General features: G+C 43.2%; 1 protein-coding gene across 1 annotated transcript in view; it reads left to right on the forward strand.

Annotated features, from left to right (window-relative positions):
- LOC100758986 (AFG3-like protein 1) overlaps positions 1–9,916 on the forward strand; it is a 30,009-nt gene extending 20,093 nt beyond the window's left edge. Inside the window, exons 13-17 of the mRNA XM_027410580.2 lie at positions 5,726–5,836; positions 7,329–7,444; positions 8,599–8,799; positions 8,878–9,072; positions 9,236–9,916. Of these exons, the coding sequence (XP_027266381.1) occupies positions 5,726–5,836; positions 7,329–7,444; positions 8,599–8,799; positions 8,878–9,072; positions 9,236–9,454 (842 nt within the window). The 3' untranslated portion in view covers positions 9,455–9,916. The remainder of the gene's footprint in view (positions 1–5,725; positions 5,837–7,328; positions 7,445–8,598; positions 8,800–8,877; positions 9,073–9,235) is intronic.
- Positions 9,917–12,011: the final 2,095 nt, after the last annotated feature.

Here is a 12,011-nt window from a genome sequence, read left to right on the forward strand (position 1 = left end):
GAAAACCACAGTTGCCTCATGGCTACTGTAGCAAATTGTTTGCAGGTCCTCTGCTTCTGTCATATGAATCATTTGGCTGTAGAGTGTCCTCACTCTGGCTACCTGTAGCATCCTGCTCAGCACTGGGTCAGGCATGTTCACACAAGTATACATTTGTCTGTGGTGTAGTGGTGAGAAGTTCTTGTCAGACTAACATGTGAAGGGCCTTCTTGGTATTCTGTCTAGAGTGTCCTTCCCGTCCCACTTTTTTCACCCTTTGCAGAATTCAGGTATCCACTTATGTGCCCAGCTAATAAACTAGAGTAAGTTACACAGACTTTAGATTTCCCTGTGAGGATTTTCAGTTTGGAGGACTCAGCAAGAGAATTGAACACTTCCACACTAGGGCAGACTCAGAACTCCTCCAGAGCCCACTCTGACCCACTTCCACGTGGATTTGAGGGTGCTGCTTCATTAAAGTGCATTTCTAGGGCTGGGGAGATGGCTCAGTGGTTAAGATTGTTTGGTGCTCTTCCAAAGGACTAGAGTTTAGTTAGTAGCACTCACAGTGGATGGACCTGTAACTCTTGCTCCAGGGATCTGATACATTCTTCTGGACTCCACAGACACATAAGTAAGTAATAAGATAAATTTTCAAAAGCAAAGTACTTTTCTTCCCCAAGACTCATTGTACATAAAGGACACATAGCACATAATTCTCTGAGGATATTAAGATTCTGAGGACAGGGCTGTGTCATTGTTTCTGACAACAGGAGCCATTTAGAGTTCCACATTAAAAGAACTGCTGGTATGTTTCCAAAGTCAGAGATCAGCACTGATTGTGGTACCCCTTTGGTTCTTACTGTTGAAGGCTGTGTAAGTTTGGATTGACCCTTGGCTAGGAGATGTAACTATTTTAAGCCTGAGTGTTTCCCCAGAAAACAAGCAGCATAAATTTTGGTCATAATCTCTACTTATTTTTCACTTCAATGGATCAAGAAAAATAAAAACAGGTACTAAAAATTTTGGTTGATGATTTAGCAGAAAACTGTAAAACCTGCAAAGAAGCAGGTATTGTATGTTCATAGAGGAAGGAAAAGTTAAAGCCCCAAGTAAATACAGTATTAAGCATAGTAAACAATTTTTGTTTGTTTGTTTGGTTGGTTTGTTTCATTTTTGGAAGCAGGGTTTCTCAGTGTAGGCCTAGCTGTTCTGAAACTCATTCTGTGGACCAGACTGGCCTCAAACTCAGAGATCTGCCTGCCATGTGCCATTACCACCTGCAATTCTTAAAATGGGTAGGTGAGAGGGTTCAGAGGGATCCCAGTAACCCATATAGTGGAAAGAGAGAACCACTTTCCACAATTTGTTCTCTGACCACCATACATGGAGTTTGACACACTCACACCCATGCACAATACATGAATAAATGTAATTTTAAAAAATTCTTTAAATGGGGCCAGAGAGATGGCTTAGTGGTTAAGAGCACTGACTGCTCTTTCAGAGGACCTGGGTTCAATTCCCAGCACCCACATGGCAGCTCACAACTGTCTGTAATTCCAGTTCCAGGGCACCCAACACCCATGGCAAAACACCAATGCACATAAAATAAAAATAAATAAATTAAAAAAAATTCTTTAAATGAAGCCAGGTGTCGGTGGCGTACGCCTTTAATCCCAGCACTCAGGAGGCAGAGGCAGGCAGATCTCTGTGAGTTCTTAGCCTGGTCTACAGAGGGAGTTCCAGAACAGGCTCCAAAGCAATACAGAGAAATCCTGTCTCGAAAAACAAAAACAAAAAAATTATTTAAATAAAGCTGGGTGAGCCGGGCGTTGGTGGCACACACCTTTAATCCCAGCACTCGGGAGGCAGTGGATCTCTGTGAGTTCAAGCAACTGCCAGGACAGCCAAGACTACACAGAGAAACCCTGTCTCAAAAAAAATAAAAAACAAACCAAAGCAAAAAAATTCTTAAAATTACATATCTTAAATATTCTCAAAAATCTAAAAGAAAACATGGACAAAGAACTAAAGGAAATCAGGAAAACTGTTCCAGGAAACAGAGTGAAGAGATGGAAGTAGAGAAAGGTCCAAGTATAAATCTGGAGCTGAAAAAGTACTGGTAAGTAGAATGTGGAATTTACTAGTGGAACAGAATGATAGGTTTGAACAGACAGAAGAGAACCAGGAAACATGGAGATAGATCAAATGAAATGTTCAAGTCGGTGGGACAAAAAGAGAAGACAGTGGAGAAAAGGAAGAGCCTAAAGGGCCTGTGGCAGTCCAGAACCACCTGTTGGACTTGTGGAAAGAAAGGATAGAGAATAAATACAGAAGGAATATTTGAAGATATGATGACACGAAACTTCCCAAACTGGATAAAAGATGTGAATGCATACATCCATCCAAGAAACTCAGAACTCAAAGTGTGAATAAACTCAGGCCCACAGTAAGAATCATAAATCAAGTATGAAAACCCAAAGGTACGAGAGACTCTTGAAAGTATCAAAAAAGGGGTACATACAGCTCAGGGGTTCTCAATGATGAACACCTAGCTTCTGTTTAGAAATGAGTTCGGAAGGCACTGATGAGGTGCCGAGAAAACCATCAGTTATTTATTTTGTGACTGCCAACGCTGTCGTTTAAGAGTGAAGGAAAAATTACAGATTATAAAAGGCAGAATGACCTTTTCATAGTAGCTCTGCCCTGCAAGAAATGAAAGAAAGCTCTAGACTGAAGCAAGAGGGTGATAGGCAACAACTTGAGACCATAAAGAAAAACACATTTATAAAGGTGACTATGTAGGTAAATGTTTTGTTTTATAACTTAAAAAAAACAAGTACATAAAACTAATTACAGATCTGTGTTAAAGATCATAGCATTCAACAATGTTTTCATGCCTACAGATTCCTACAAGGAGGAGGAAGGAGGTTAAAAAGAGCAGAGTGTATTCTTATGAAAGTCAGAAGTGGAAACACTGGTTTCTAAAATTCAAATGGAACTAGCTACAAGGGCCCCAGTAGCCAAAGCAATCTTGTAAAGGTTGAAGGACTCACACTTTGCTGTTTCAAAACTTCCCACAAGGCACTGTAAGCAAACAGTGTGGTCCTGGCAAAGGAGAGACAGAGACCAATGGAAGAGAGATGAAAGTCCAGATAGAAGCTTTTACGTCGCTAGTCAGATGATTTTTGACAGTTGGGGAAAGAGCCGGAAAGAGCCGACTCGTCAACAAATGGTGCTGGGACAACTGGGTCTTCACAGGCAAAAGAATGAGGTTGGACCCTTAACTTTACCAGCTGCAAATATTAATTCAAAATGGATAAAAGTTTTAGGAGCTTTGACTGTAAGACACTTAGAAGAAAATAGGTGAATCTTTATGACATTAAATTGCCAGTGCTTGCTTATATATGACCCAGTCCACAGACAAACAAAAAAATAGACATACTGATATTGGATACTAAATCTTTGTTTCAAAGGATATGCTCAGGAGAATGAAAAGATAACCCACAGAATGAAAATCATGTATCTGATAAAGATTATGGTATATAGAATATCTAAAAAGCTTTTATAGCTTAGCAAAAAAAAAAAAAAAAAAGATATGGTAGTACATACCATGGTCCTCACATTAGGGAGGTTGAGGCGTGCTTGGTTATATAATGAGACTCTGGGAGGGACTTAAATTTATTTTTGCAAATAATGGCCAGTAAGTACATTAAAAAATGTTCAACCTTGACTATTAGGAAAGTACAAAGTAAAACCACAATGTGTTAAAACTTCCTACCTGAAAAGGATGGCTATACTTAAAAAAAAAAAAAAAAAAAAAAAAAAAAAAGCTGAGAACAAGAGTTGGAACCCTCATGTTGCTGGTGGGAATGTAAAATGGAAATGGTATAGCCACTATAGAAATCAGTTTGATGGTCCAAAAACAAAACAGAGTTACCATATGACCCAGAAACTCCACTCTACATGTATTCTCAAGAGAATTGAAAATGCATTTCAGACTTGAACGTGCATGTTTAGCTCCATTGTTTGTAATAGTCCCGAAGCCGAATTCAACCAAATTTCCAACAATGCTGAGTAGATCAGCAATATATGGTGTATACTATATAGAACAATGGAATGATTTCCAGTTGTAAAAGGAATGAAATACTAGGGGCTGGAAAGATGGCTCAGAGATTATAGGAATACTTACTCTTGCAGAAGATCTGAGTTGGTTTTTCTCAGCACCTGCATGGCCACTTAGAACCACTCCTCCAGTTCTGGTCTCCCTGAGCACCAAGCACACATATGATGCATTTTGCATATGTGGAGACACATACTCATGAATTTAAAATACATAAAATTTAGCAAAAGGGATTAAGTACTAATACATACTACAACATAGATAAGTCTGAAAAATAATGCTCAAAGAAAGAAGCCAGACATAAAAAGCAACATCTTAAATGAATCCTTTTCCCATTAGGGTTTGGAGTTTCACTAGAGATCTAGAAAATCCAAATCCACACAGGTGAAAACAGACTAGTAATTGATTGGAGTAGGGATAGGAATTAAGTATAAAGGCACAAGGTTTCTCAGATGATGAAAAGCGTTTTAGAACAGATTTGGGGATATACTAGAAAACCTTGGTGTCTTAGTTTCTTTTCCTGTTGCCTTGAAAATAACCTGACAAAAGTAACTTAAGGGAGAAGGGTTTGTTTTGGCTCAGAGTTCTAGGTTACGATCCATTGTGATGGGGGAGTCGTAATGACTGGAGTTTGAAGGAGCTGGTTGCATCCCATCTAGGAATGGAGAACAATGAGTACAAGCATGTTAGTACCCAGCTTTTTTCCACTTACACAGCGCAGATCCTTCCCACAATTAAGATTACATCAATTGATAGAATCAAGACAATCCTCACATGCTATTTTAGCTATGTTTCTGTCACTCTGATAAAACACTATGACCAGGGGTGGAAAGATGACTCAGAGGTTAAGAGCACTGACTGTTATTCCAGAGGTCCTAAGTTCAATTGCCAGCAACTATATGGTGGCTCACAACCATCCATTATGAGATCTGGTGCCCTCTTCTGGTGTGCAGATATACATGGAAGCAGAATGTTGTATACATAATAAATAAATAAAATCTTTAAAAAAACCCACCATGACCAAAGCATTTAATTGGGCTTATGGTTTTAGAGTGTTGGAGTCTGCAATGGTGGAGCAAAGGCATGGCATTAGGAGAGAGCTGAGAGCTTACATTTTAAACCACAAGTTGGAAGCAGAGAGAGCTATCTGGGAATGGTGTGGGCTCTATTGAAACTTCAAATCCCAACTCCCAGTGACACATGTCCTCCAACAAAGCCACACCTCCTAGTCCTTTCCAAACAATTCTACCAACTGGGAGCCAAGTATTCAAACATAAATGTCTGTGGAGGCCATACTCATTCAAACCACCACACATGTCCATAGATCTGTCTCTCAGGTGATTGTAGATTATTTGAAGTTGCTAATACTATCCATCACATTGTTAAGTTTACTAACAGTTAATGTTGCATATGCCTTTATGATACATGGATTATTTCTCAATAAAATTACATAACTAACCAGAAACTTTGGCATAAGTTATAGTAACTGGTGAAATAATTTCTACCTACATTTTTTGCTGAAGTTTAATCTGGCTTCTACTTGAGATTTTCCTTTAATGAAGTTGATGTGGGTAGAACTTCAACAGCCAGAAACATTGACTTGACTTTCTTTTCCCAACTTAGGTGCTGATATTTCCAATGTGTGCAATGAAGCAGCACTGATTGCTGCCCGCCATCTTAGCCCTTCTGTCCAGGAACGACACTTTGAGAAAGCCATCGAGAGGGTCATTGGAGGTGAGCCCACATCCCCTGGGAAGGGACAGACATTTTTTGGACAGCCCAGCCTTACTTCAGCATATAGAAAACACGATTGGTGTTTTGAACCAAAATTTAGAACTAGGCCTCTTCTAGGAGCTTTCACTCCCTTCTGAATTGTATGCAGGCCTTGGGAAACCAGAGCTAGGCTTGGATGTAGAACACAGGCAAAGTCTACTTGGAGAGAGGAAGAGCAGAACTTGGATGAATGATATTTCCAAGGAAAAGCCTGTATTAGGCAGGTGCCATCCCAGGACACCTACTGCTTGAGCTCTCTTGGGATGGCACTGTTAAAGGAATGAATGTTATGTGTTTTCTTCAGCTCAGTCTTCTGTCTCCAGCTAGCATACAGGTTACTTGGGTAGTTCATATAGTAGCCTGGAGCAGTTCAGCTGGCTGTGCTAGCCAGGCAGGAATTGGAGTTTGGTGAATTAAGTGTTTCATAGGGCTGTGAGACTGAGAGGTACTACATGCTGCTGTTGGCTGGTCTGGTGTGGTTCCTGGAACTTAAGTTCAGCCAGGTTGGCAGTCATCCTTAGGCTTCATCATTGAGGTTTTGTTTTTAAAGTTTAACTGTATAGAGTACATACAATCTTGAGGGCTGTCCCAGTGGCTCTAGTGAGCTAATTAATTAATCCTTGCAGTCGCAGTCTGAGAAACTCAACACGTGAAGTTATCCCCTTCTCTTGGTCTTGTACCTGTTCTAAGTGTGCTAATTGGACATTGAGAACATTCCTGTTGCTTCTTGACACATGACAGAAAGAGACCCTGTGCTTCTGACTCATAAGTTCATTGGCTGACAGTGGTTTGCTTTTAAAAAAAAAAGTTTTTAGATTTAATTTATGTGTATGGGTATTTTGCTTACATGTTTATCTGTGTACTACATGTGTGCAGTGCCCACAGAATCCAAAAGAGGGTGTGATGCTGGGTGGTGGTAGTGATGCACACCTTTAATCCTATTACTTGCCAGGCAAGACAGAGGCAGTGGGATCTCTGAATTTGAAGCCAGTGTGGTCTACAGAACAAGTTCTAGGACAGCCAGGGCTACATAGAGAAACCTTATCTCAGGTGTGTGTGGGAGTGTTAGATCCTTTTGTAACTAAAGTTACACATGGTTATTAGCTGCCATGTCCATGCTTAGAATCAAACCCTGGTCTTACAGAAGAGCATCGAGTGCTCCTAACCTGCTAAGCCATCTCTCCAGCTCTAAAATTGACTTTGTAAAGCAGGATGAGTCAGGTTTGGTTAGACTGGATGAATGGGTTCCTTCCAGTGCTGGGAGATGGGTTTCACTACAGAGCAGAGAGTAGGATGGAGCTGGTGCTTAGCGGAAGACTGAAGCAGAGGGAGGAACAGGTTCCTGACAAGGCTTTGGAATGGGATATGGCAGTCAATCCAGACTGTCCGGTGCCCTTGGGGGTTTTAGGTGGACATTCTTCCCGTTTCTCACTCCTTGGAATGTGGTTTGTAGGCCTTGAGAAGAAGACCCAGGTGCTACAACCCAATGAAAAGACAACTGTAGCCTATCACGAGGCTGGGCATGCAGTGGTGGGCTGGTTCTTGGAACATGCAGACCCTCTGCTGAAGGTCAGTTACTCAAACTGAGAGAGTCTGCTGATAGCCTTGGCAGCCTTAAGGGCTCTGGCTTTCTAGATGTCAGCACACTTGCAGACATGGCCCTTTTACTTTCTGTTTTTAAGGGTGTGTGTGTGTGTGTGTGCGTGTGCGTGCGTGCGTGCGTGCGTGCGTGCGTGCGTGCGTGCGTGCGTGCGTGCGTGCGTGTGTGTGTGTGTGTGTGTGTGTGTGTGTTTACACGTATGAAGGTCAGAGGTTTTCTCCTATATGGGTTCTGGAGATGAAACTCAAGTCATAAGCCTTGGTGGTAAGTGCCTTTACCATCTGAGCCATCTTACTTTTCAAGAAGTATGTTGGTGAATAATTTGTCTGGTTCCTTTGGGGTAGGGAAGCAGAGCAGGATGTATTGGCTCTGGGTGGGGCCTTCCTTAAGTCTTAAGCTTTGGATCTGACTCTGTCAGAGTAATTGTGCATTCAGTTCCTGCAGAACCTCTTAGGACAGTCAGACACTGAGGCTGTTGGCATAGGTGTATTCCTCAGGGTAACTCCATTGGTCTATAGTAGCTCAAGCTTAGAGTTCTTAACCTGCCTCCCTTGGTCATAAGGGGACCATGGCCAGTGCAGCACCTGGTGGAACAGTGTTTGAGGCTGACAAAGACAAGGCTTTGAAATTTTTTTAAGATTAATTTGAAATTTTTAAAGATTTATTTTATGTGTATGAGTGTTTTGCCTGCATGTTTATGTATGCCAGGTGATTTCAGAAGAGTGTCAGAACTCAGCCTATGGAGCCACTGTGTGGGTGCTGGGAACTGACCCGTGGTCCATTTAAGAGGAGTTACAGATCGTTGTGAGCCACTGTGTGCTGGTGGGAACTGAACTTGGGTCCATTTGTTGCAAGAACAACAAATGCTCTTAACTGTTAGCCATTTCTCCAGCCGTGTGTGTGTGTGTGTGTGTGTGTGTGTGTGTGTGTGTGTTTAGGGTTGCACATATAAATGCAGTTCTCACAAAGTCTTGAGTGGGGCATCTGATCTGGGGCTGGAGTTACAAGACGGTTATAAGCTACCCCTTGTGAGTGCTGGGAACTGAACTTGGGTTTTCTGCAAGAGCAATACATGCTCTTGACCACTGACCCATTTTTACAGCTCCAGGCTCTTATTTTTCAGGTGTCCATCATACCTCGGGGCAAAGGACTTGGCTATGCCCAGTACCTTCCCCGGGAGCAGTACCTTTACACACGGGAGCAGCTCTTCGACCGCATGTGTATGATGCTGGGGGGTAGGGTGGCTGAGCAGCTGTTCTTTGGTCAGATCACTACAGGGGCTCAGGATGACCTGAGGAAGGTCACCCAGAGTGCCTATGCCCAGGTAAGGAGCAGTGTCATAGTATGTGACTCTGTCAGTTGTATTGGACACAACTGACCCTAGGCTCCTCCTGTACTTCAGATTGTACAGTTTGGAATGAGTGAGAAGCTGGGCCAGGTATCCTTTGACCTCCCCAGACAAGGTGAAACCATGGTGGAGAAGCCATACAGTGAAGCAACTGCCCAGCTCATTGATGAGGAGGTCCGGCGCCTTGTCAGGTCTGCCTATGATCGGACTCTGGAGCTGCTTACACAGTGCCGGGAACAGGTTGAGAAGGTAAGTGGTGCTCCACTCAGAGATAGTCAGGTTGTGGGTCCTAGGTTGGGATATGGTCAGGCCATGCTGATCTTTGTGCCTCTTTGGGTTATGTCCTGAATCAGGACCACTAATACATCCCTGTCCTGGGCACAGCAGCCTAATTGGTGGCTATCCTTTTCAGGTGAGCAGGAGACTCCTGGAGAAAGAAGTGCTGGAGAAGGCCGACATGGTAGAGCTGTTGGGCCCTCGGCCCTTTGCAGAGAAGTCTACCTATGAGGAATTTGTAGAGGGCACTGGCAGCCTAGAGGAGGACACAACCCTTCCTGAGGGGCTGAAAGACTGGAATCAGGGACGGGAGGAAGGAGGCACTGAGCGGTGCTTACAGGAGAGCCCTGCATAGCCATGGCCTGTGGGTGACCACCTGTGACCACTGTTGACTGGGAGCTGCTCAGCCTTTGCAGAACAGCTGTCAGAGTAACAAAAACAAATTAAAACAGGTGACAACTGCAAACAAATGTTTTAGGTAAGACCATTCAGAATCCACAGAAGAAGAGTTAGGACTTGGCAGCATTCAGCCAAGGCAATAGCTAAGGGATCAAAGGTGTGGCCTGAGGCCACAGACCCTGGGCTTAGAGGTCTGTCAGTTCAGATAGGAGAGGGAGTTGGACGATGGCTTCTATGAAGCCACAAGTGCTGTCATTTTGGGGATTCGATGTGTAGGGCCATTAGCTACATCATGATTCCAGTAGACACAGAACTGAATCAGTTTCTAAATGTGCTGCTGCCTTTTAGCTTGCTTCTGAGGTAATTGCTCAGAGGATGAGCCTTGACCCAACACAAATAAAGTTTGGTGAAAAATCAATGAAAATGTAAGCCAGTTATCAAGGGAAGGCTAGGTTCTTAAGCTGATCAGACCTTAGGAAAGAAAGCCATCACACTTGCAGGTCTCTGGCTAAGCAGAGGGAGTATGGCCATTCCTGGCTTTGGTGGCAGCATCAGAAATTTTATTAGTCAGACTGGCATCTAGCCTTGGGAATTGTCTGCTTCACCCTAGAGTGTCAAATTTCATTCCATTTTACAGCAATCCTTTCCCCAGCACTCCCCTCCCCTTTCTTTTTTGAATCTTTAAAAGGGTTGTTTTAGCCTGAGCCCTCTGGCTCTGTTGCCTATTTATCAACCATTTTGTTGTAGGATAGCTCTTGAGTAAAGGAAGGGCTTTGTGATCTCCAAGCCTCCTTGGGCTAAAAGAGGCATCTTTTTCTTGTTGCTCTGGGACATAGTGAGGCCTTCACTGGAGCACCTTAATAATGCTTGGAGTCCTGGGGTTCCGTGAGTATATATACTACTTCCAGATCTCAGGGCTGTACCATCAACTGTATCAGCCAACTCTTCAAATCTGCTCATGGCCCTGGCCCTGGGGAGGAATCCACTTGCTCCCTTGACTTTTTTTTTTTTTTTTTTTTTTTGGTTTTTCGAGACAGGGTTTCTCTGTGTAGCTTTGGAGCCTATCCTGGCACTCACTCTAAGAGACCAAGCTGGCCTCGAACTCACAGAGATCCTCCTGCCTCTGCCTCCCGAGTGCTGGGATTAAAGGCGTGCGCCACCAACGCCCAGCTCCCTTGACTTTTTAAAAGTTTTTGTATGTATGCCTACAGGTATTTATGTATGCATATGCCTGTGTGCATATGATTACATGTCCACATATGATTATGTGCAGGCCAGAGGTTAACATAGTATGCCTTCCTCAATTGCTCTCTATCTTACTTGATTTTTTCCCCATTTATTTAGTTGTGCTTGTGTCTGCACATGCATGTCCATAAACATATATGCACCATGGTACATGGTACATGGTACATGGCACATGGGTAGGTCAGAGGACAACTCGTGAAAGTCAGTTCTCTCCTTCTACTATGTGGGTTCTAACAATCATCAGGCTTGGTGGAAAGTGCCTTTACCACTGAGCCAACCTGCCAACCAGGCCACCTTGTTTTTTGAAATGGGGTCTCTTACTGAATCTGGCTAGATTTGCAGGCCAGCAAGCTCTAGGGATCCTCCCGTCTCTGTCTTCCTAGTGCTGGAATTACAGGCATATCTTTATGCCTGGCTTTTATGTGGATGATGGGGAACTGTACTTAGATTTTTGTGCTTGTACAGCAAGCACTTTAGCAACTAAACTCTCTCTCCAGCCCTTTAACTGATGTTGACAGGCTTCCTGAGTGACTAGCAGGAGGGTGGAGACCTACTCTTTGCCTTAAACCTTTTTGTCCTTAACTTTTCTTTGGGGCCTGGCTAAAGACCAGACACACTGGATTTACGTTGTATAGTACATTTTCTAAATTGTGTTTGCCTCAGAAACAGGAATTTTATCAGGGGACAGATACTTCCAACTTTTGCTGTTTGTAAAATGTACATTATTGAATTTTAAAACAATGTTTTTTCTCATTTCTAATTGTATGTGTATGGGAGTTTGGCTGCATGTATGTATGTGCATCGTGTGTGTGCAGTACCTATTGGCTCCTCTGGAGCTGGAGCTATATATAGGCAGTTGTGAGCCACCATGTGGTTGCTGGGAATTGAACCCAGATCCTTTGGAAGAGCAATAGCTGCTGAGCTATCTCTCCAGCCCCGCATTATTGAATTTTTAAAACCTTCAGGGCTCAACCTGTATCCTGGTCTCAGCCAAACTATTATTCACTGAGCTAGTTAGGGTCTTGTATTAAGATCCCTCTGATGAGATGGGGGTGATTCCTTGGCCCCAGAAGGCCTATGACATTGTAGACTCAGGCAAACTCTAGGGTCAGCATTGTCAGGGTTATTTGCGGTTGCTACTTTGACATATCTGTGGGACGCTTTCCAAAGTCACCTAACAGTGGTAGTGAGATAGAGTGGCTGGCTGGGTTGGCCCTGTGTACCTTGGGCTGCTCCGGTGGCAGATCTACAGTGTCAAAGCCTGCCGT

The sequence above is a fragment of the Cricetulus griseus genome, chromosome 3 (genome assembly GCF_003668045.3).
Source record: "Cricetulus griseus strain 17A/GY chromosome 3, alternate assembly CriGri-PICRH-1.0, whole genome shotgun sequence".
Classification (NCBI taxonomy): Eukaryota; Metazoa; Chordata; class Mammalia; order Rodentia; family Cricetidae; genus Cricetulus; species Cricetulus griseus.